Genomic DNA, 25,562 nt, shown 5'->3' on the forward strand with positions numbered 1-25,562 from the left:
TGATGTCATCAATGTATTGTAGGTGTTCGGGAGCTCCACCTTATCCCAGTGCAGTCTGAATCAATCCATGACAAATGGTAGGGCTGTTTTTCCACACCGGGGCAGTCGATTCCAGGTGTACTGGACACCCCTCCAAGTGAAAGCAAACTGTGGCCTGCACTCTGCTGCCAAAGGGACGGAGAAAAACGCATTAGAAATATCAGTTGTGGCATACCCCTTGGCTGCCTTTGACTCCAGTCCATATTGAAGTTCTAGCATGTCTGGCACAGCAGCGCTCAGTGGCAGAGTGACTTTGTTCATGCCACAATAGTCTACTGTTAGTCTCCACTCTCCATCAACAGGAATCAGGAAGCCTTGGTTGGTTGCATATTGTCAGCAGTGCACTGTTGTGGTGGCATTCGTCGTTCTTTGACCCTCAGCAACCCCACAACAGAAGGGTCCTTCGAGAGGCCAGGCAAGCTAGACAGCTATTTAATTCTCTCCGTCTCCAAGGCAGCTACACTGAAAGCCCACCTGTACCCTTTTGGGTCCTTGAAATAACCTCTCCTGAGGTAGTCTATGCCAAGGATGCACGGAGCCTCTGGGCCAGTCACAAGGGGGTGCTTTTGCCACTCATTTCCAGTTAGGCTCACTTTGGCCTCCAATATAGTTACCTCTTGGGATCCCCCTGTCACTCCAGCAATTCTGATGGGTTCTGCCCCTTATATAGCTTGATGGCTTTAGGGTGCACTGTGCACCAGTGTCCACTAAAGCCTTATAATCTTGTGGGTCAGGCGTGCTAGTTCATCTAATCCACACAGTCCAGTAAGCCCGGTTATCCCTTTCCTCCACCTGGCTGGAGTTAGGGCTCCTCTAGTCCCAATTGAAGTGTTCGCAACTAACGTTTGGTAAATGCAAATCAGAAGCATCTCTGTTAAGAGCAGAAATAAAATTGGTGCTTCTACTCCTCTGTCTGGGGAACTGCTTACTGGAAACTGGAGCAGCAGCTTTCCTGGAAGAACCCCACTGAGTGATTGTTTTTCCTTGGAGGTCACATACCTTTGCCTCTAGGGTCAAGGGAGGTTTTCCATCCCACTTCTTCATGTCCTCTCCATGGTCATGCAGGTAAAGCCATAGGGTGCTCCTTGGTGTGTATCCTCTCTCTTGAACAAAAGGATGCTTAGTCCTAATGGCTGAAATGTTGGTCCAGACTGGTGGTGAGTAGGACATATACTCTTTGACCTGCTTAACCTTCCAGGACAGTTTTTCCACAGCTGAGATGAGGGAGGAAGAAATATTTGCTTCGTAATCCCAGAGTCTATCAATCACCTCCACCACCGTTGGTGCCTCGTCATCTTTCCAGGACATTACTGCCAATGAGTCTGCATACGATGATGGTACGCTCCATACAAGCTTCTGCCACATGGGTCATGTGCACTCGGCTTCATCTGGATCTTTGGATGACTGTTGATCATCTAGGTAACTATAAATCACCTCAAACACAGCTCATTCCCTTAGATACTGGATGCCTTTCTCCATGGTTGTCCATTTTCCTGGGCGATATGTAACATCTTCTTTGAAGGGATACCTTTCCTTCACTCCAGACAGGAGTCGCTTCCAGAGGCTGAGGGCTTGTGCTCTTTTTCCAATTCCTTTGTCAACACCTCCTTCCCCAGAAAGGGATCCCAGTTGTTTGGCTTCTTTTCCCTCTAGTTCCAGGCTACTGGCCCCATTATCCCAGCATCAGATCAGCCAGGTGAAAATGGACTCACCTGAACGACGGCTGTAATCTTTTCGCATATCTCGCAACTCACTCAAGGATAGGGATATAGGGATCAGGTAGTTTCCTTTTCTTGTATGAGTTCTTCCTCTTCTTTCTCCTCTCCTCGTGATGGCCTTGCTTCTTCATCATCTCTTTCTAACCAAGTTGACTTTCTCTTCCAAGATTTCTTCTTGTGTATAGGGGTGAATGATACTGGCACAGGTTGATCCTCTGGTTCAGCTGCAGTGGGGGTTTGAGTGGTCACAGTGGATGTCGCAGGGGTTGGATTGGCCGCACGGCCTGTCACAGGGTTTGGATTGGCCACACAGCCTGTCTTGTGGGCTGGAATGGCCACGGCACCTGTCACCGGAGTTGGAATAGCCTCAGTGCCTATCGTTTTCCTTTTCTTTGTCTTCTTAGGTTCAGAAGCCTTCTCTTCCCCTTGGGGGTACTGAATACTGTTGAAATGTGCTCGGTAGGCATGGGCCAGGCCCCAGCATGTTGCAGTGATCTGTGTCTCTCTAGAATTGCTGGGGTGACAACATACTTTCTCCCAATACTCTACTAGTCTTTCAGTTTTCTGTACTTGTTCAGGGGTGAAGTTCCAGAACATTGGAGGTGCCCACCGTCCCAGGTATTCACCCATACTATCCCACATGCCCTGCCACTCATAACTATCGAGCCTTGGGGCAGATCTCTGGATGATATTCTTAAATTGCTTATTAACCTTAGACAAAACAGAATCACAGAATCACAGGTTGGAAGGGACCTCAGGGATCATCTAGTCCAACCTTTCTAGGAAGAGCACAGTCTAGACAAGATGGCCCAGCACCCTGTCCAGGTGACTCTTGAAGGTGTCCAACGTGGCCGAGTCAACCGCTTCCCTGGGGAGATTATTACAATGGTTGACTGTCCTCAATGTGAAAATTTTCCTCTTGTGTCCAGTCGGAATCTCCCCAAAGAGCAAAACAAAAAAAATCTGCCAAAAAATACCAATAGAAGTGTCTTAGGTACCCAAGGATGTTCAAGATACTGAAAAGTAGTTATAATGAAGGAGAAGACATCATAGAAGAAGGTAGCTAAGGTGCCATTCTGTATTTCATCTATTAAAAAACTCTCAGAGGAGGCGGTATAATTGCTGATTGTCTCCATGAGGTGGTACCCAAAGTACAGTAACAGCTCAAATATAAACTTCAAATACCAAAACAAACTCAAGGCCAGTGTTCACAGTATGTGGATAAAGGGACTGGCCACTTGGGAGGAATATAGGAATGTTGTCAGGGTATGCAGAGATGTGACGAGGAAGGCCAAGGCCCACTTGGAATTAAATCTGGCAATGCATGTCAAGGATAACAAGAAGGGCTTTTTAAAATACACCTGCAGTAAAAGGAAGACTGCGGATACAGTGGGCTCAACTGCTGAACAAGGAGGGGGCCCTCGTGATGCAGGATGCAGAGAAGGCGGAGTTACTGAATGCCTCCTTTGCTTCAGTCTTTACTGCTAAGGCTGGCCCTCAAGCATCTCAGCCCCCAGAGGAGAGAGGACAAATAGGTACAAAGGAAGACTTACCATCGGTTGAGAAGGATTGGGTCAGAGATCACCTAGGCAAACTGGATCCTTGCAAATCCATGGGCCCCGATGGGATGCACCCGCGACTGCTGAGGGAGCTGGCAGATGTTCTTGACAAGCCACTCTCCATCATCTTTGAAAGGTTGTGGAGGACAGGAGAGGTGCCTGAGGACTGGAGGAAAGCAAATGTCACTCCAGTCTTCAAAGAGGGCAAGAAGGAGGACCTGGGAAACTATAGGCCAGTCAGCCTCACCTCCATCCCTGAGGAAAGGTGATGGAGCAGTTCATCCTGGCGGTCATCTCCAGGTATGTAGAGGAAAAGAAGGTTATCAGAAGTAGTCAACATGGATTCACCAAGGGAAGATCATGCTTGACCAACCTGATAGCTTTCTATTATGGTGTGACTGGCCGGGTCAATGAAGGGAGAGCAGTGGATGTTGTCTGTCTCGACTTCAGCAAGGCATTCGACACTGTCTCCCATAACATCCTCATAGACAAGCTAAGGAAGTGTGGGTTGGATGAGTGGACAGTGAGATAGATAGAGAACTGGCTGAAGAACAGAGCTCAGAGGGTTGTGTTCAACAGGGCAGAGTCTGGTTGGAGGCCTGTCACTAGTGGTATTCCCCAGGGGTCCGTGCTGGGACCAGTCCTGTTCAACATATTAATCAATGACCTGGACGAAGGCATAGAGTATAACCTAAAGTTACACTAAATTCCAGGTAGGCAACATCCACAGCTTTTCCCTCATCCACGAGGCGGGTCACCTGATCATAGAAGGACATCAGGTTGGTCAGGCAGGACCTGCCTTTCATGGACCCATGTTGACTGGGCCTGATCCCCTGGATGTCCTGCACTTGCCTGGTGAGCTCACTCAAGATATATTGCTCCATAATCTTCCTTGGAACCGAGGTCAGGCCGACAGGCCTGTAGCTCCCCAGATTCTCCTTCCAGCCCTTTTTGTAGATGGGTGCCACATTGGCATGCCTCCAGTCATCTGGGACCTCCCCTGTTAATCAGGACTGTTGAGAAATGATGGAGAGTGGCTTGGCAAGCTCCACCGCCAGTTCTCTCAGTACTCTTGGGTGGATCCCATCCAGCCCCATAGACTTGTGTGTGAACATGTTATTGCCGTGTAAAAGGTAGCTTGATTCTATGTCTGAAAAGAGGGTGCTACTAGATCACTGTACAGGTTACAGGTTCTGGAGCCTTTCTCCCCCTCCATTTTTCTGAAATTATTTTGTTTTCATATGCTGGTTTTGGCTGAGAAGGGGTTAATTCTCCTCCCTGGGGGGCGGTCAGCTACCTTTCCAGCTTCCCATGCTCTGCCGTGATGGTGGGAGGCTGGGAGGGGCAGGGCCACGGCGCGGGTGGCTGACCCCGACTGGCCAATGGCATGTTCATTCCATACCATGTGACACCATGACCAGTATATTAAGGGGGGATAGTTTGCGGCTTGGGGGAGGCACGGCTTCATGTCGGTGGGTGGTGAGCAGCTGTCACGTGCGGTTTGTTTCGGTGGTTCTCCTTTACATTGCATTTGTGTTGTTGTTTTTTTTAAATTTTAATTATTAAACTGTTATCTCAACCCACAAGTGTTACCCTTCTGATTCTCTCCCCCATCTACCGGTGGGGGAGTGAGCGAGCGACTGTGTGGGGCTGAGCTGCCGGCTAAACCATGACATTTCATTAGACAGCACTGTAGTCCCTCTAGATCAACTGTGAATTTTTCATAGCTGGTCTTTAAAGCTTTTGAAATACCAAAAATAATTTAAAAAAATAGCATAACTAACTGTGAAAACAAGTAATATAGTACATAACTTGAAAAGCTTTTAGGATCTTAAAATTACGTTTTAGAGGTTTTTGCTGTTGTTGTGGTTTAGCCGACAACTCAGTCCCACACAGCCGCTCGCTCACTCCCCCACCAGTGGGATGGGGGAGACAATCAGAAGGGTAAAGCTCTTGGGTTAAGAACAGTTTAATAATTACAATAAAGCAACAACAACAACAAAAATGCAATGGAAAGGAAAACAATGAGAGGCATGAAACCCGGGGCGGGGGGGGGAAGGGAAATGAACCACCAAAACAAACCACACATGATGCAGCCGCCCACCGACCCAACACCACCAGACCCTGAGCCACAAGTGCAGCACCCCCCCACCCCCCACACACCAACTGCCCCCATTAATATACTGGTCATGGTGTCACATGGTATGGAATGAACATCCCACCCATTGGCCAGTTGGGATCAGCCGCCGTGGTCCCGCCCCTCCCAGCCTCCCACCCACGTGACAGAGCAGGGGAAGCTGGAAAGGTCCCCGACCACCACAGGCACTACAGTGAAGAGAATTAACCCCTTCTCAGCCAAAACCAGCACAGCTGTCTTTGAATATCAAGGGAGAATCCATGATGGCCATAGTTAATACCATAGAAGTTCTGTCTTGATTTTTGTTATGGGTTCAGAATATTGCTGCCAGTTGATTTTAGGAAGCATTTTAGGATTTTATGATTAGATGTCAAAATTATCTTCTGTGTAAATAAACTAATTTTTATATTTGACTATTTTATTGTAACACATGCTGTGGCATAAAGATTTCTGGTCTTGAAACATTGGCAAAAGTTTTTTAATTACTTCAAAAACCAGATTCCTTATTTTAGCAAAGCTAATGAGTGCTTTTTATGTCTATATTTTGAGCTATATTAATTTGAAAGTTCAAGTTAGTACACAGGACAAAATATCCACTATATTCAATAGATAATAAAAGGTTATGACCCATTAAAGGGTAATGATCCAAGTCATTATGAACATGAAGATTGACATAAGGTTTATGAGTTAAGTGAAAAGCTTAATATTAACTGGTTAATGAGGCCCAAATATTTAATAGTTGAAAAGAATTGAGTTAAATTACTGCTTTTCCTCTGAATTTTTTTAATCCCTTCATAAATTGTTATTCTGGTTTAGTTTTATTACTTCATCATAACAACTGTACATATTGTCCAATTTAAAATTTCACTCTGCTGAACTTACTGCATGTCTTAAAATACAAATGAGCTCGAATTTTCAAGCTTCAGCCAGAGAGTTTCAGTGAATTTAAAATGAATAGAAAACATTTATAGGACCATCTTGGCTGACATTTTTCTTGTCATGTTTTCAGTTTTGTAACATACACAGTATACAAAATAAATGGCATTTAAATAAAAAACCAGTTTTCACTGTAGGATTTAAAAATTACACCAGTTTTATAAATTACTATATAATATATTAATACTTGAATGTGATCTTCCTCTCATCTCTTCAATTCTTGTCATGCTTTTCTCCACTCTTCTTCATATGGGACTGAAAACATTTTCCATGAAGTTTAATGAATATTTATTTTAACAGTGAGTCCAAGTTAATTACTCAGTATTTTGACATAATGAAATGTTATTTTGTGTGGAGGCAGGGGTTGTTTGCCAATTCTATTTAGTTTGCTTATAGCAACTGTACGCTCTTTTCTACAGTGATGTTTCCCTCACTTAAACAATCCGAATAAATAACTGCTACTTCTTTTGCTTTCTTTTCTTGAAGTCGAACAACTTATCCTTACACGGAAACCCAGATGTATAGCCAAAACACTGGGGGAAATTACTTCGATACTCAAGGAAGTTCTGCACAAGCAACAGCAGTGGTCTCCTCTCATAGTATGGTAGGCACCGGAGGGATTCAGATGGGTGTTGCAGGAGGACAGCTCATTAGCAGCTCAGGAGGAACCTATCTGATTGGCAATTCAATGGAAAATTCTGGTCATTCAGTGACTCATACAACACGGACTTCCCCAGCTACAGTAAGTACTTCAGAACTGTGTTAAATCTTTGGAGATAGTTTCTTAGTCCCTATGATGTTCCTGCGTGCTAACATGTTTCTGTAGCAAAAAGCACATTATGTTGGCAGAATCAGTAATACATGGTGTTGCCCTGCAAATATTTACATTTAGTTTAACTTTGTGCATTTGAATGCTATTAAGTGAGTGTTGTTGTGGTTTAACCCTAGCCAGCAACTAAGCACCACACAGCCACTCGCTCAATCCCCCCGCCATAGGATGGGGGAGAGAATCAGAAGGGTAAAAGTGAGAAAACTTGTGGGTTGAGATAAAAACAGTTTAATAGGTAAAGGAAAAGCAGTGCACACAAGCAAAGCAAAAGAAGGAATTTGTTCACTACTTCCCATTGGCAGGCGGGTGTTCAGCCATCTCCAGGAAAGCAGGGCTCCATCAAGCATAACGGTTACTTGGGAAGACAAACACCATCACTCCAAATGTCCATGCTCCTTCCTTCTTCTTTCCCCAGCTTTTTATTGCTAATCATGACATCATACAGTATGGAATATCCCTTTGGTCAGCTGGGGTCAGTTAGGGTCAGCTATGTCCCCTCCCAGCTTCTTGTGTATCCCCAGCCTACTCCTTGCAGGGTGGTGTGAGAAGCAGAAAAGGCCTTGTTGCTGTGTAAACACTGCTCAGCAATAACTAAAACAGCCCTGTATTAGCAACATTGTTTTCATCACAAATCCAAACCATAGTCTTATACTAGCTACTATGACGAAAATTAATTCTATCCCAGCCAAAACCAGCACATCCTTCATGCCTTATTCCATACCATTTACATTACACTCAGGTCCCACACTATCCAATACAACCTCAATAACCACCACCTGCCTTCCCATCCTTTGATATAATACACGGATATCATTCCCTTAGTCTATGGACTGCCCCTGTAAAATGTCTTTAAAATGTCCACAAATGTCCACAGAATGTCCACTGAGTTAATTTAGTCCATGACTTTGGGCTCCATCTGTTATGGTAGCCACTCAGGACAGGAGAGGTGTTATGTCACGTGGAGTTACTGGGCACCGAAGTCAGCTCATGTTTGGTCACTGCTGCACTTGCACTGCTTCTTGTAAGGCTTGTCCTCCATTGATTCGGGTGGTTCCTGGTACAGTAATTCCTATAAAATACAAATCAAATAATGGGTTGCAACAATTTAAAGGTATTTCCATTACAATCTCTACCCCTGGTCTCTTTGGGTGAGACCATAGGGTTTAACATTGCCATAAACTTCTCCCCTTGCCCCTGCTCTGGCTTGGACTTATCCACAGACTGCAGTCCCTTAGGGCTGTACCTGCTCCAAGTGGAGCCTTATCTAAGGGCCACAGTCTCTCCAGGGGTACACCTGCTGTGGCATAGACTTATCCACAGCCACAGTCGCTTTGGGGTGCACCTGTTCCAGTGTGGCCTTCTGCATGGGCCACAATGCCTTCAGAGATATACCTGCTGTATCATGGCCTTACCCAAAACCACAGTCCCTTCAGAAGCGAACCTGCTCCACATGGCCTTTCCCATGGCTGCAGTCCCTCCAGGGGAGTACCTGCTCTGTCATGGGCTTATAGCCACGTGCTTTGAGGTGATCCAGCATGACCTCATGCACAACCACTGATGCTTCAAGGTGTACCTCTGCAGCATGGACTTATCACAGAATCACAGAATGCTAGGGGTTGGAAGGGACCTCTGGAGATCATCTTGTCCAACCCCACTGCTTGAGCAGGTACACCTAGAGCAGGGGGCACAGGAACACATCTAGGCAGGTTTTGAATGTCTCCAGGGAAGGAGACTCCACAGCCTCTGTGGGCAGCCTATTCCACTGCTCTGTCACCCTCACAGGAAAGTAGGTTTTTTTCTCCTCATGTTTAGGTGGAACTTCCTGTGTTCCAACTTGTGCCCATTGCCCCTTGTCCTGTCATTGGGCACCACTGAAAAGAATCCAGTCCCATCCTCTTGACACCCACCCTTTAGATATTTCTAAGTATTTATGAGATCCCCCCTCAGGCTTCTCTTCTCCAGGCTAAACAAACCCAGGTCTCTCAGCCTTTCTTCATAAGGGAGATGCTCCAGTCCCCTGATCATCTTGGTAGCTCTCCGCTGGACTTGCTTGAGCAGTTCCCTGTTGTTCTTAAACTGGGGGGCTCAACACTGGACACAGCGCTCCAAATGTGGTCTCACTAGGGCAGAGTAGAGGGGGAGGATAATCTCCCTCAACCTGCTGGCCACATTCCTTTTAATGCACCCCAGGATACCGTTGGCTTTCTTGGCCACAAGGGCACATTGCTGGCTCAGGGTCAGCTTGCTGTCCACCAGCACTCCAAGGTCCTTTTCAACAGAGCCACTTTCCAGCAGGTCAACCCTCAACATGTACCAGTGCATGGAGTTGTTCCCCCCTAGGTGCAGAACCTTGCACTTGCTCTTGTTGAATTTCATGACGTTCCCCTAGGCCCAGCAATCTAGCCTGTCCAGGTCTCGTTGGATGGCAGCACAGCCTTCCAGCATATCAGCCACTCCTCCCAGCTTGGTATCATCAGGAAACTTGATGAGGTTACACTCTATCCCATCATCCAGGTCATTGATGAAAATATTAAACAGGACTGGACCCAGTACAGACCCTTGGGGAACACCACTAGTGATGGGCCTCCAATCAGACTCTACCCTGTTGATCATGACCCTCTGAGCTCTGCCATTCAGACAGTTCTCTATGCACCTTACTGTCCTCTCATCCAACCCACACTTCCTTAGTTTGTCTATGAGGATGTTATGGGAGACAGTGTCGAATGCCTTGCTGAAGTTGAGACGATAACATCCACTGCTCTCCCTTCATTGACCCGGCCAGTCACAACATCATAGAAGGCTATCAGGTTGGTCAAGCATGATCTTCCCTGAATGGTGAATCCATGTTGACTACTTCTGATAACCTTATCCACAGCCACAGATGCTTCAAGGTGTACCTTCTCCAGTGTGGACTTATATTTGGGCCGCAATCCCTTCAGAGGTATACCTCCTTCATCACAGACTTAACCATGGCCACAGAAACTTTGATATATACCTGCTCTGGCATAGACTTATCCACAGACAGAGATGCTTTGAGATGTACCTGCTCCCACATGGACTCATCCACAGGTCACAGTCCCTTCGACTTAAGTTCACTTTGGCGTTCCAGCCTATCCAGTAAAGCAGTACAGAAACAGCAGTGATGCCCTGGCCATCTGTCAGCCCAGGTGCATTGCCATCGCTCTTATCAAAATGTTCCCAGGCACAGCAGAGTAAGATGATAAGCAGTACAGCAAGCAGGAAAAGCAAAAAGCAGCTATTAACAAGTAGTAGACTTTAATATACAGTGAGACAAACAAGCCCCATGACAAGCACAGAAGCCTGCTAATTAATAGCTAAGCATTAATAACAACTATAAATTCGATCTAGCACATTCCAATAAAATCTGTCGCTATCCTGAACCCTTCAAGCCCCATACTGGGTGCCAGAAAGAACTTACCAGACATGGACGTGAGGCTGACTGCTATGTCATATCCACGGTACTCCTTTTTACCCTTTTTAAAAATGGGTGCAATGTTTCCCTTTTTCCAGTCACTGGGGACGTAGTCTGACTGCCATGACTTTTCAAATACAATGAAGAGTGACTTGGCAACTACGTCAACTAATTCCCTCAGTACCCTGGCATGCATCTTGTTGGGTCCTGTGGACTTGTGTATGCTCAGGTTCCTCAGGTGGTGTCAAACCTGATCTTCTACTATGATGGGAGGGACTTTGCTCCCCCAGTCCCTGCCTTGAGGTCCATCCACTCGAGAAGTGTGGGAAGAGAGATTTTCATTGAAAACTGAGGCAAAAAACATTGTTGAGTACCTAACCTTTTCTATGTTGGTTGTCACCAGTTCTCCTGTCCTATTTATCAGGGGGGTACATTTACTTTAATCTTCCTATTCTGGCCAACATACCTGTAGAAGCTTTTATTATTATTCTTCACATCCCTTGCCAAATACAATTCCAGCTGTGCCTTAGCCTTCCTGATCCCATCCCTACAGCTCTGGGAAGCGTCCCTATATTTTTCCCAGGATACATGTTCCTGGTTCCACTGCCAGTGCATTTCCTTCTTGCACTTTAGTTTGACTAGGAGGTCCTTACTGGGCCATGCTGGTTTCCTGCCTTCCTTGCCTGATTTCTTACAAGTGGGGATCAAGAACTCCTGTGCTCTAAGAATAATGTCCTTGAAAAGGTGCCAGCAATGTTCAGCTCCTTTATCCCTCAGGGCAGTTTCCCAGGGGGTCCCATCCACTAATTCCTTAAACAACTCAAAGTTTGCTCTCTTAAAATTCAGGGTCCTGATTCTACTTTTTGCCTGGCCCATAGCCCTCCAGATTGTGAATTCCACCAGGGCACTACTGCAGCCCAGGCTGCCACCACTCTTGAGATGTCTAATTAGTTCTTGACATGTCTAATTAATTTTAGGCTCTTGATATATAGGGCTCGTCTCATACAAGCAAGAGTCAACTGAAACCTAAACAGTTCAGCTTAAACTGTGATGCCAAACACATATTCAGTTTTAAATTTACTAGAAGGTATAAATAAACTGGGCAAACTAGAGCAACACAGCAATTTAGTTTTCCTTTGCATTGTACCTGAAATATCTAGAGCTCATTTCACATTTAATCCTCATCCTATCTACACCATCATAATATTTTTCATACTTATATAGAGAATTTAAGAGATCACAATGATATGTAGCCAGGCTTGCTTCCTAATGTAATACTCAGCAAATGTGTTCAAATATTTTTAATTAATTCTGGATAATTTTCACATGAAAATGAACCAGGCATGGGCTTATTATAACTTCTGATACTTTTGCCATATCAATATTTAGTTCTGTTTTAGCGTTTACAACAAACAATTTTGCTTTATTCACCTTCACTTAAAAATTTAAATTTTTGTAACTAGCAAATTAGTTGTAATATTGATAAGATTTTAGTTCCTTCTGATAGTTCTACTCATAGATTGCAGGAGAAGCAACTTTCCTAAATTGGTTGGCAATTTGAAATAATATTACATGTTGTATCCTACTTGAAGGATGAGTCTGGGTGGGTCACTGACAGTCTTGCTACAGCAAAGACTAATTAGAAAATTATCTACCCTATAAATAATAGAATTTAAATCACCCTGCACTTTTTACCATATGTGAATCTCTTAAGAACTGTTCTGATAAAATTTGAATTATAGTATCTATGTTTCCTAATGTCAAAATTTTCAAAAAGTGTATATAGTTATTAAATTAAAAAATATATTATGCTTGTCAACCAGGGAGGAGCTCCCATCCATTACTTCTTTTTTTTCTAACAAGCATTAGGATTGATCTGCTGACGGAAAACCAGCGGGAGACAGGCACCATCCGATGATGATCATCAAGTCTCGTTTATTGGCAATTAGCAAATATCTTTTATACCGTTCGCAAATTAGCTCATACATATTGCAAAAGCATAGCTCATCCTTGGCTGGGAGGTAGATGCCAACTCCTCCCATGCTTATCTCTTGTGTTCAGCCTTGCAATTAGCAGTTACTTGTTTCTCACACTCCTTTACCGGTCAACAACAGCTGGGCCCAAGGTCGCTCCGACCCTGAGCCTGTCCTTCTACTTCAATGCCCGCTTTCTGCTAGCCGTTCCCGGGCTAGAGTTTCCCACAATCTGCAGTCACTGTTATTCATCAGTCATCACTAACCATAGGAACTCTTGTCTCACCTTTTAATCATACAGGCCTGACATTTTTATTCAAATCTTCTTCTGAGCACAGTGACTTGTTTGGTGAAAAAAAAAAAGCATCCAGTCTTGGTTTCCAAACACAAGGTGAATAATCTGTTTAATCAGTCATTCAAATGGTCAGTTACTACCACTGCTAAAAATGTTGGTGAGTTATGAATTAACTAGTGGGGTGGTAAGATATGGGGATTTGGGGGTCTTGTACTCTCATTAACCTCTGTCCCCCAAGACTAGGGTGAAGTATCATGGCTTCTCCCTAGCCCGTCCAGAAAGAGAGATGAGTTTCAGTGCTGCACAGTAGATAGAAGTACATATATGTCCTACTCCGCCCCTGTGAGCCCCATACAGACCTCACTGTATGTCCAGAAAAGTCCCATGAGACTAAGGTCAGACACACTTGCACCATTTACATTCTGGCGTCATCTGCTTATGTTGCTTATTTCTCTCTAGCTTTCAGCCATTAGCTTTTGATGTGTTAAAAAAATTATTTTAAATTCTGTTAAAAAATCCCTAAATTTAAACAGCTCTGTAGCACCTAGTCTTTTGTTTCTAGTTTTGCCTCTTAATATATGTAATCAGTAAACCACATACCAATATTATCTCTAAGTGTGTTATATTTAGTGTATTAGTTACAAACAAATTATTCCTGAAATAACTCTTTGCGGTGGGTTGACCTAGCCACCAGGTGTCCACAATACGAAAAGGAACAGGAAGACTCATCTGATTAAAACGTGGCTCAGAGGCTGGTGTCACTGGTGAAATTTTGGGTTCTTTTGATCATGGGGAGGTTTACATGGCACCGGGCCTGCTGGCAGCAGATGGAGTTCACCTATCTCAAAGGGGGAAAAGGATTCTTGCACATGACTTGGCGGGGCTCATCGAGAGGGCTTTAAACAAGGTTCAAAGGGGGAAGGGGATGTAGCCAGGCCCACTAGAGAGGAGCCTAGGGTTGGTGCACCAGGGTTGGGGGTGAAACCAGTAGCCCAGCTCAAGTGCATCTATGCCAATGCACGCAGCATGGGCGACAAACAGGAGGAGCTGGAAGCCATTCTGCAGCGGGATAGCTATGACTTAGTCGCCATCACAGAGACATGGTGGGATGACTCTTATGACTGGAGTGCTGCAATGGATGGCTATAAGCTCTTCAGAAGGAATAGGCAAGGAAGGAGAGGTGGTGGGGTGGCTCTATATGTTAGGGAGTGCTTCGATTGCATAGAGCCCAGCAATTGTGATTATAAGGTTGAGAGCATATGGGTAAGGATGAGGGGGAAGGCCAGCAAGACAGATATCCTGCTGGGGGTCTGTAGGCGTGCTCATCTACACTGTTGCTTATGGATATACAGATGTCACAACTGTGGACCCTACCCCCCAAAGTTCATTAGTTTAAAGCACAAGTCAGTCAATATGTTGGTGAAGATTCTCCTGCCTCTTCTAGATCAGTGGATTCCATCTCTTCCCAATAGATTGTATTCATCGAAGAACGTCCCATGAGCAACCAAAGCCCTGGCGATGACACCAGCCATGAGGCCAGGTATTGATCTGCATGATGCATCAGCTTCTGCCTGTATTCCTATCCCTGACTCGCAGGATAGAGAAGATCACTTGGGCACCTGTCCCTTTTACTTGAGCCCTCAGGGCTTTCAAGTCCTGCTTGATCTTGCCCAGCTTATTCTTTACTACGGCATTGGTGCCCACATGGAAAAGTAGGGGATAGTAGTCTGCCCTTTTAACCAGTTGTGGTAGTCTCTCTGTGTCATCCTGGATCTTGGCTCCTGGCAAGCAGCAAACTTCCCTTGACTGTATATCAGGTCAGCAGATGGGTGCCTCAGTGCCTCTCACCCAGTGCTAGCACTCGCCACTTCCTTTTGCAGCTTTTAGTATGTGCTGCTGGTGCGGTTTCTACCTGTGAATCGTGCTCATTGGCGTCACCCGCTGCCAAGACTTCGTATCTGTTGCTGGTTGATACATACAAGGAAAGGGAGCGAAGCAATATCGTGTTCCCATGGGTCACCAGAGACCATAGTGCCTCCTTCTCCAAGGTGTTGTCTGTTCACTGCTAAAGCTCTTTGTCTGGTAGTCCTTGGAGGTCAGTGCCACAGGGCCCTAGTATTTCTTCTTGTAAAGTCTCGAATAATACTGTTTCTTGTTCACCCTCCCTAATACAGCATAGCATGCTAACTTCCTCCTGCATCTCCTCCACCTGCTGCCTGAAGTGACTCACACCAGAGTACACCTTGCACAGGTAGAACTTGCACCCTCCTCCACCCAGGAGGCAGGGGTGCAGTGTTTGCAGCCCTCCACCTGGACAGCAGCTTCCCTAACAGGAAGCTCTGTCTGGGTGGCTACCTCCACTCATCCCAGGCTAACCTGGCTAGGTAGCTGATTCCTGTCTGCTGCAGAGTGCAGCCCTCACCTCATCTCTACCACCATGCCCCCAACAACCTCAACGCACTGTCTAATAAGCCCTTCTAACTCTTTGGAGACCCCAAGCTGCTGGGTAGGCTTGCACATCCACCAGCTAGCTGGGGTGACCATTGAAGCTGCAGTCTGCTGGAAATACAACACAGCAGAGAAGAAACAGTCTAGGAGGTTCCTGGAGTGTGTGGAGGATAACTTCCTGACACAGCTGGTAAGTGAGCCTACCAGGGGAGGTGCCTCGCTTGACCTGCTGTTCACAAACAGAGAAGGACTGGTGGGAGATGTGGTCAGAGGCGCTCTTGGGCTTAGTGGCCACGATATGATTGAGTTCTCAATTCTTGGTGAAGTAGGAAGAGGGGTCAGCAGAACCACTACTATGGACTTACAGAGGGCAGACTTTGGCCTGTTCAGGGCAGTGGTTGGGAGAGTCCCTTGGGAGGCAGTCCTGAAGGGCAAAGGAGTCCAGGAAGGCTGGGCTTTCTTCAAGAAGGAAGTCTTGCAGGCGCAGGAGCAGGCTGTCCCCAAGTGCCGCAAGACAAACCAGCGGGGAAGACGATGGGCCTGGCTGAATAGGGAGCTTTTGCTGGCACTCAGGAAAAAAGGAGAGTCTACCACTTTTGGAAGAAGGGGCAGGCAACACGAGAAGAGTACAGAGACCTTGTTAGGTCTTGCAGGGAGAAAATTAGACAGGCAAAAGCCCAGATAGAGCTCAACCTGGCCATTGTTGTAAAGGATAACAAAAAAATGTTTTTACAAATATATTAACAACAAAAAGAGAACCAAAGAGAATCTCCATCCTCTATTGGACGCAGAGGGGAACATTACAACTGAGGATGAGGAAAAGGCTGAGGTACTAAATGCCTTCTTTGCCTCGGTCTTTAACCGTCACACCAGTTACCCCCGGGGTATTCAGCCCCCTGATCTGGAAGGCAGGGATGGATGGCAGAATAAACCCCCCATAATCCAGGAGGAAGCAGTTTACGACCTGCTGCTCCACCTGGACGCTCACAAGTCTATGGGGCTGGATGGGATCCAGCCAAGAGTAGTGAGGGAGCTGGCAGAGGAGCTTGCCAAGCCACTCTCCACCTGGATAGGGTGCTGGGCCATCTTGTCTAGACTGCACTCTTCCTAGAAAGGTTGGACTAGATGATCCCTGAGGTCCCTTTCAAACTTTGATTCTGGGATTCTGTAATTTCTCAACAGTCCTGGTTAACATGGGAGGTCCTATATGACTGGAGGCTTGCTAATGTGACAGCCATCTACAGAAAGGGCCAGAAGGCAGCTTTGGGGAACTACAGGCCTGTCAGCCTGACCTCGGTACCAGGGAAAATTATGGAGCAATACATATTGAGTGAGCTCACCAAGCATGTGCGGGACAACCAGGGGATCAGGCCCAGTCAGCATGGGTTCATGAAAGGCAGGTCCTGCCTGACCAACCTGATCTCCTTTTATGACAGGGTGACCCGCCTCATGGATGAGGGAAAGGCTGTGGACATTATCTACCTGGACTTTAGTAAAGCCTTTGACACTGTCTCCCACAGCATCCTCCTAGAGAAGCTGGCGGCTCATGGCTTGGATGGGTATACTCTTCGCTGGGTAAAAAACTGGCTGGATGGCCAAGCCCAGAGAATTGTGGTGAATGGAGCTAAATCCAGTTGACAGCCCATCACGAGCGGGGTTCCCCAGGGCTCAGTGTTGGGGCCAGTCTTGTTTAATATCTTTATCAATGATCTGGATGAGGGGATCGAATGCGCCCCCAGTAAGTTTGCAGAAGACACCAAGTTGGGCAGGAGTGTCAATCTGCTTGAGGGTAAGAAGGTTCTACAGAGGGACCTGGACAGGCTGGCTGGATGGGCCGGAGACAACGGTACGAGATGCAACAAGGCTAAGTGCCTGGTCCTGCACTTTGGTCACAACAACCCCATGCAATGCTACAGGCTTGGGGAAGAGTGGCTGGAGAGCTGCCTGGTGGAGAAGGACCTGGGGGTGCTGGTTGACAGCCGGCTGAACATGAGGCAGCAGTGTGCCCAGGTGGCCAAGAAGGCCAACAGCATCCTGGCTTGTATGAGGAATAGTGTGGCCAGCAGGAGTAGGGAAGTGATTGTGCCCCTGTACTCGGCACTGGTGAGGCTGCACCTTGAATATTGTGTTCAGTTTTGGGCCCCTCACTACGAGAAGGACAATGAGTTGCTGGAGCGTGTCCAGAGAAGGGCAAAAAAGCTGGTGAAAGGTCTAGAGAGCATGTCTTATGAGGAGAGGTTGAGGGAGCTGGTTTTTTTTTTTATTATGGAGAAGAGGAGGCTGAGGGGAGACCTTATCGCTCTCTACAACTACCTGTGAGGAGGTTGTAGTGAGGTGGGTATTGGTCTTTTCTCCCGGGTCGCTAGTTATAGAATGAGAGGAAATGGCTTCAAGCTGTATCAGGGGAGGTTTAGATTGGATATTAGGAAAAATGTCTTTACTGAAAGAGTGGTCAGGCATTGTAACAGGTTGCCCAGAGCGGTGGTGGTGTTGCCTTCTCCAAGGTGGGTCCTTCCCACAGGCTGCAGCTCTTCAAGAACTGCTCCAGCATGGGTCTTTTCCATGGGTTGCAGTCCTTTAGGAATGGACTCTTCCAGTGTGGGTCCCCCACAAGGTTACAGGTCCTTCCAGAAAACCTGCTTGATTGTGGGCTCCTTTCAGTGGGCTGCCGCTTCCTTCAGGGAACACCCACCTGCTCCAGCATGGTGTGCAGTGTGGATATCTGCTCCATGGTGGATCTACATGGGCTGCAGGGGTATAACCAGCGTCACCCTGTTCTTTACCAGCGGCTGCAGGGGAATCACTGCTCTGGCACCTGGAGCACCTCCTTCCATCTTTCTTTACTGACTTTAGTTTCTGCAGGGCTGTTTCTCTCATATATTCTCACTCCTCTCTCCCAGCTGCCGCTGTGCAGCATTTTTTACTCTTTCTTAAATATGTTATTACAGAGGCACTAGCAATGTCACTGATTGTCTTAGCTTTGGCCAACAGTGGGTCTGTTTTGAAGCCAGCTGGAACAGGCTCTGTCTGACATGGGGGCAGCTTCTGGTGTCTTCTCATAGAAGCCATCCCTGCACCCCTGTACATCTATGAAACCCTTGCCACATAAACCAAATGCAGTCTTATGGAATGCTCTGATGCAATTGATTTAATAATTTTCAGTAGAGAAATATAACAGAAATCAAGTTGCAATGTTGTTATAATTAAAATACATTTGACTGTATTGTTCCCATTATTAAAAATTGGCCAAAGGAACACAATGACTTTTTTGTTTCTGAGGTATTCAAAATTTGATATTTGAGATCCCTCTGAATCCCTGAGGTTAATTTATGCCTGTTCCTTTTCTTTTTTTCTGTGCAAATGTGTAAAGTAGGTCAAACACAACTAGCCACTGACTGCCATCATAACAGTCCAATTCTCAGTGGCATGGTGCTAGCACTTTTCTAGAGGAGTGGATTCCTGTGTGTCTAATTAAATAGCCAGTTGGTTTTAAAAGTGGCAGTTAATTTCTTGCCAACTCTGTGTTGTCATATTTTTTTTCTGAATTTTAAAAAATAATTATCTGAACTTCCTGTTTTGTTTCTCAATCCTGATTTCCTGGTGAGACTAACTCTTGTGGAAGTGTATGGCTCTTGCTATGTGTTTTTTAGGAGTTCAGTGGAGCGTGCCTGTTCTAGAAATCCTAAATAAGCTTGACAAGGTTTTGGGGAGATTTTTGAGTCTGTACCATATCTGGCAGATCAACTACAGGGCAGCTCAGTGGTTTAGAATCTCAAGTGTATGAGAAAGGTGAGGTATACAAGCTACTGCTTGATTTATAAAAAGGGGATGGATCCAAGAGAAAGAGTGGAATTGATGGTTTGACCAGCCATTTGAAATATCCAGCAAGGAAGATAAAAATGGACAGTGAATTGTCATTTGAACTTTTACCAAGTCATGGATGTTATGTATGCTTCTGCTCCATATGCTGGCCCCATATGTTGTTTTCTGATCATAAGAAAGATTTATATTCATCAGTCAATATGCATACCGTATGCACATTCAGACTACTGGAGATAACGGTGATGTGTTTATTTTATGATGAAATGTAATGGATGCTCATAGCATCTGAAATACCTTCATATTGACATCAGGAAACAAACATAATTAGGGCCCCTGTTCATTTCTCCCAGCTTTCCTATCTGATTAGGGACAGAAAAGAACTCCTCAGCCTAATTAAACATTCCAGCTGGGAAAAGTGTGAATTTTGGAGGTCATTATTTTCTTGAATTTGTCTGTCTCCTCCTTAATTATTATAAATATATTACAGTGTTTTGTTTTGGAAGGTAAACAAAACATTATGAAAAGTGATACAGTAGCAGACACCACTATGTCTAACTCTGTCTGTGGATTCCCATAAATGTCAATATTTTCATTAGATGACTGGTGTTCTTACTGAAGTAGCCAGCACTGTTCCAGTAATTAATTTTCTCTCTTGTTCTCCTCTGAATATGAGCTACCTCCTGATGTTTGTGCATCTAGTCCAATACAAACACTTCTAAAGCTTTTCTGAGTTCTTTTAAAGTTGCATATATAAAATATCAGACATTTTACATCTTTTTATGATCTTTTTGTGTATATATACAAAAATTTTTTCCCAAAATTCTTAAAACAATTGCTTTTTTTTTCTTCTGTCTTTCAATTACTTTTTCATTCTCTTGAGCAACATTTGATATAACATAGTAAAAGCTCTACTACAGTTGCTTAGTCTGTGAGGACTTTCAAGAGAATCTTTCATATACTTCTGGGTGTTAAAGCTGGATCTGTGAGTTCTCTTTATATGGTCACTGACGCTTCATTTTCAAGTCTCTGCTTCTAGGCAAGTTTTTTGCCCAATTCAACCCTCTGGCATGAGTAGCTCTTCAGAGGACAGTAGCATTTGTATGAATGCACTGTTTTAAAATATAAGTGGAAAACACTCTGGATTTCTCATCCACTTATCATATAGCACTTGATTATTATAGTGACGTGTATAGACCTTTCTTTTAGGATTTTCAATGAGAAAGTAACAATTGTTACAAGGAAAAGCTATAACAGCAAACACAGTTATCACTAGTACCCTTAAGGCTTAATTAGCTGTGCTAAATTTAATTTTTCTAATATACATTTGATGAATTAGTAATTTCTTCACAATTATGAATTTCTTCACTTGGTGAAAACTTGTTCAGTATTTCACTTGGTTTAAAGCCTACAATGGCAAAATTTTTGAAGCAGGTGAATTTAAAAGGTGCTAAAGATAGCAGATAAAAATAAAAGGAAGCAGATAAAGAATAGGTGCCTGTGTAGAGACATGGATGACTTTTAGATATGAGGCAGCAAATGTCTTAAACTTTAAGATATCACCAAAAGCAGCCTGTTTTGCTGTCAGTGAAGAGAGGTTTAGAAATGCAGTAGAATATAGGTAATGAATTGGAGGATGTCCATGTTAATTTCAGTACCTCAGAGCTTAAAATTCTGAGGAATTTTTTTTCCTTATGTCCTGACCTCCTCAGAAAAACTTAAGTATTTTGTGTCAATTACTTGAATCATGAAGAAAGTAATATTCCTTTGTTATTGACTTTTAGGAAGGCAGTTTTTCAAAGTGAATTTGGGCTTGTTAAGTGTTGCTCTGTGTATATACCATAATGGCATCTGAGACATGAGTGTATATGATAAAATGTTAATGACAATAACACTTAAACTAACAGGAACAGTTAAGATTGCATAAAGATTGAACACTGTAGAATTAAGTTGACATATATAATAATCACAGTTTGAATTTATTATCCACAGAAAAGTTATACCCTTCATAGCCATTAATAACTATGGCAGATAATAAATTAGCATTTTAGGTGGCAAACTGAGTGAACTGACAGAGAAGTCTAAAATCACAGTTCCCATAATTATCATGCTGTAATTTTCCCCCAATGTTTATATTAATATATGCACTGATAAATATATGCAATAGTAATTAGTAATGCAGATATTTTGAACATGGTTTGTTTGGGATTGCTGTGGGAATTCTAAACTTTTTCAGTTATCAGTCAAAACATTTTAATAGATGATGTCTTTCCATATTGAATTAGTCTTTTAGAAGAAATGTATAACTGATCACACATTCAAACACATGGATGTGGTTGGGGTTTTTTTGTCATTTAGCACTCCAGCTATAAATATGCCTGTAACTTCTGATTGCTTGTCCTTAGAAATGTAAGGAATGAAATTAATTAATTTCTATATGTGTAGAATATAAAATGTTACATTTATTTTCAAAAATTTTCCAAAATGTCAAGGCTACAATTTTTTTAAAAAACAACACTATTCAGGATAATCCCAATCTCTGGTTTAAAAATCTATGGATCTGTGGCCATGGATATATTGTTTTCAGTGGGAATATAGGTGTCATGGATTAGCACCAGTCAGCAACTAACCACCACAAAGCCAATCATTCACTCCCCCCACCCCAATGGGATGGGGAAAGATTCAGAAGAGCAAAAGTAAGAAAAGTCATGGGTTGAGATAAGAACGGTTTAATGATTAAAATAAAACAGTAGTAGTAGTAGTAGTAGTAGTAATAATAATAATAATAATAATATAATGAAAAGGAAAATAATGAGAGATCGAGACATGAAACCTGGGGAGGGGAAAAAAGCCAAACAAACAACAAGTGATGCAAGCACTTACCACCTGCAAACTGATGCCGCCAGTTGCCGAGCCATGATCGCTGCTTCCCCATGCCAACTCCCCACAGTTTATATACTGAGCATGATGTCATACTGTATAGAATATCCTTTTGGCCAGTCTGAATCTGCTCTCTTAGCTGTGCCCCATCCCCTCCCGGCTTCTTGTTCACCTGGCAGAGCATGGGAAACTGGAAAAGCCATTGACTAGTATAAGCACTACGTAGCAACAACTAAAATATCAGTGTGTTATCAACATTATTCTCATGCTAAATCCAAAACACAGCACTATACCAGCTACAGTGAAGAAAATTAACTCTATCCCACCTAAAACCATGACAGTATCCACCCCTTATTCCATACCATTTACATCATGCTAAGGTCCCAAACTATCCAATACAACCTCAATAACCACCCCTACCCCCTCCCATCCTTTCATAAAATATGCAGTTATCACTTACCATTCCCTTAGTCTACGGACCACCCCTGTAAAATGTATGTGAAACATCCACAAATATCCACAACAAAGTCCACTGAGTACATTCAGTCCATGACTTTGGGCTCCATCTATCGTAACAGTCTTGCAGGGCAGGGAAAATCCTGTGTGTGGTGTTGGACTGTTGCATGCTGAAGTCAGTCCTGGTTCTATCACGGCTGTGCTTTGCTCCCTTTCATCAAAGTTCATTCTCCATTAATTTGGAAGATTCCTACTGTGATATCACTGATATGGCATATATCACTCACAGAAGAGATGACATGCAACATTATATAGCAATTAACATAATCCCATTCAGTTCATTGGCTGTTTTCGCCCAAAATCAAATCCCCTTGAGGCATATATCGGACTCCTCCATCCTCCCGCATCACCCACCAAGTACACCCAGACCCTCGAGCAAAAGCAATTCCATGAATGAGTTTGCCTTTGCCTGAGGCAGAAATAACCCAGACTGTTTTGCCCAGCACATTTTTGACGTCCACTACAGGGACTTTATCCCCTTCCACAGTACGTAAGCGTTCTGATTGGGCAGGGCCAGCTTGATTGGCAGATCCCCTTGTGTTGACTAAACAGGTGGCTCTTGCTACATGGGCATGCCAGCATTTAAGTTTTACACACACACACCCCCACACCCCCACCCCCCCCCACACCCACACCCACACCCACACCCACCCCCCCTACCCACCCCCCCCCAATGCTCTCAATGTAGTTTTTAACACTCCACTGTATCTTTCGGTTTTCCCAGAGGCTGATGCATGATAGGTGATGTGATACACCCACTCAATACCATGTTCTTTCGCCCAGGTGTCTATGAGTTTATTTTCTAAATGAGTCCCATTGTCTGACTCAGTTCTCTCTAGGGTGCCATATTGCCACAGGACTTGTTTTTTGAGACCCAGGATAGTGTTCCGGGTGGTGGCATGGGACACGGGATATGTTTCTAGCCAGTCGGTGGGTGCTTCTACCATGGTGAGAACATGGCGCTTGCCTTGGCGGGTCTGTGGGAGTGTGATATAGTCAATTTGCCAGGCCTCCCCATATTTATACTCCAGCCATCATCCCCCATACCACAGAGGCTTTACCCGCTTCGCTTGCTTGATTGCAGTGCACGTTTCACATTCGTGGATAACCTGCGCAATAGCGACCATGGTCAAGTCCACCCCTCGATCACGAGCCCACCTGCATGTTGCATCTCTCCCTTGATGGCCTGAGGTGTCATGGGCCCACCAAGTAAAAATAATAATGGGTTTGCCTCTGCGCTGCCAGTTGTTTTGCTTCCATTGCTGTAACCAGCCCCACAGTGCATATGTCACCATTCTTAAGTCAGTATAGAAATAGAGCACTGGCCACTTTTCTTGTTCAGCAATGTCTAAGGACAGCTGGATGGCCTTTACCTCTGCAAACTGGCTCGATTCAGCTTCTCCTTCAGCAGTTTCTGTGACTTGCCATATAGGACTCCATACAGCAGCCTTCCATCTCCAATGCTTTCCCACAAGACAACAGGACCCATCAGTGAACGGGGAATATTGTTTCTCCTTTTCTGGCAGTTTGTTATAGAGTGGGGCTTCTTCAGCACGTGTCACCTCCTCCTCTGGCAATATTCTGAAATCTTTGCCTTCTGGCCAGTCCATAACCACTTCCAAGATTCCTGGGCGACTGGGGTTTCCTATTCGAGCCCGCTGGGTGATCAGTGCAACCCATTTACTCCATGTAGCATCAGTTGCATGGTGTGCAGAGGGGACATTGCCATTGAACATCCAACCAAGCACCAGCAGTCAGGGTGCCAGGAGCAGCTATGCTTCAGTACCAACCACTTCTGAAGCAGCTCAGACCCCTTCATATGCTGCCAATATCTCTTTTTCAGTTGGAGTATAGCGGGCTTCGGACCCTCTGTATCCACGACTCCAAAACCCTAGGGGTCAACCTCGGGTCTCCCCATATGCTTTCTGCCAGAGGCTCCAGGTAGGGCCATTCTCCCTGGGTGCAGTGTAGAGCACATTTTTTACATCTTGTCCTGCCCGGACTGGCCCAAGAGCTACTGCATGAACTATTTCCTGTTTAATCTGTTCAAAGGCTTGTTGTTGCTCAGGGCCCCATTTGAAATCATTCTTTTTCCGGGTCACTTGATAGAGAGGGCTTACGATCATACTGTAATTTGGAATATGCATTCTCCAAAAACCCACAACGCCCAAGAAAGCCTGTGTTTCCTTTTTGCTAGTTGGTGGAGACATGGCTGCTATTTTCATGATCATATCCATTGGGATCTGACGATGTCCATCTTGCCATTTGATTCCTAAGAACTGGATCTCTTGTGCAGGTCCCTTCACCTTACTTTGTTTTATGGCAAAACCAGCTTTCAGAAGGATTTGGACTATTTTCTCTCCTTTCTCAAAAATGTCTTCTGCTGTATTGCCCCACACGATGATGTCATCAATGTATTGAAGGTGTTCGGGAGCTCCACCTTGTTCCAACGCATTATGGATCAGTCCATGGCAAATGGTGGGACTGTGTTTCCACCCCTGGGGCAGTCGATTCCAGGTGTACTGGACATCCCTCCAAGTAAAAGGAAACTGGCCTGCACTCTGCTGCCAATGGGACAGAGAAAAACGCATTAGCAATATCAATTGTGGCATACCACTTGGCTGCCTTTGACTCCAGTTCATATTGAAGTTCTAGCATGTCTGGCACAGCAGCACTCAACAGTGGACTGACTTCGTTGAGGCCACGATAGTCTACTGTTAGTCTCCACTCTCCATTACAATTCTGCACTGGCCATATGGGACTGTTGAAGGTTGAGCAGGTCTTACTGATGACTCCTTGGCTCTCCAGTTGACGAATAAGCACATGGATGGGAATCAGGGAGTCTCAGTTGTTGCGATTTTGCCACCAGAGCAGTGTTGTCCTGGTAATTCGCACCTATTCTTTCACATTCAGCAACCCCACAACAGAAGGGTCATTTGGGAGGCCGGGCAAGGTAGACAGCTGTTTAATTCTCTCCGTC

The 25,562-nt window shown here is 44.8% G+C and overlaps 1 protein-coding gene across 1 annotated transcript in view; it reads left to right on the forward strand.

Moving 5' to 3' along the window:
• LOC135310863 (transcription factor RFX3-like) overlaps positions 1 to 25,562 on the forward strand; it is a 184,960-nt gene that overhangs the window by 50,976 nt on the left and 108,422 nt on the right. The window contains exon 2 of the mRNA XM_064439935.1: positions 6,876 to 7,131. Coding sequence (XP_064296005.1) covers positions 6,907 to 7,131 — 225 coding nt within the window. The 5' untranslated portion in view covers positions 6,876 to 6,906. The remainder of the gene's footprint in view (positions 1 to 6,875; positions 7,132 to 25,562) is intronic.

This window comes from Phalacrocorax carbo (assembly GCF_963921805.1).
Source record: "Phalacrocorax carbo chromosome W unlocalized genomic scaffold, bPhaCar2.1 SUPER_W_unloc_3, whole genome shotgun sequence".
NCBI classification, from domain to species: domain Eukaryota; kingdom Metazoa; phylum Chordata; class Aves; order Suliformes; family Phalacrocoracidae; genus Phalacrocorax; species Phalacrocorax carbo.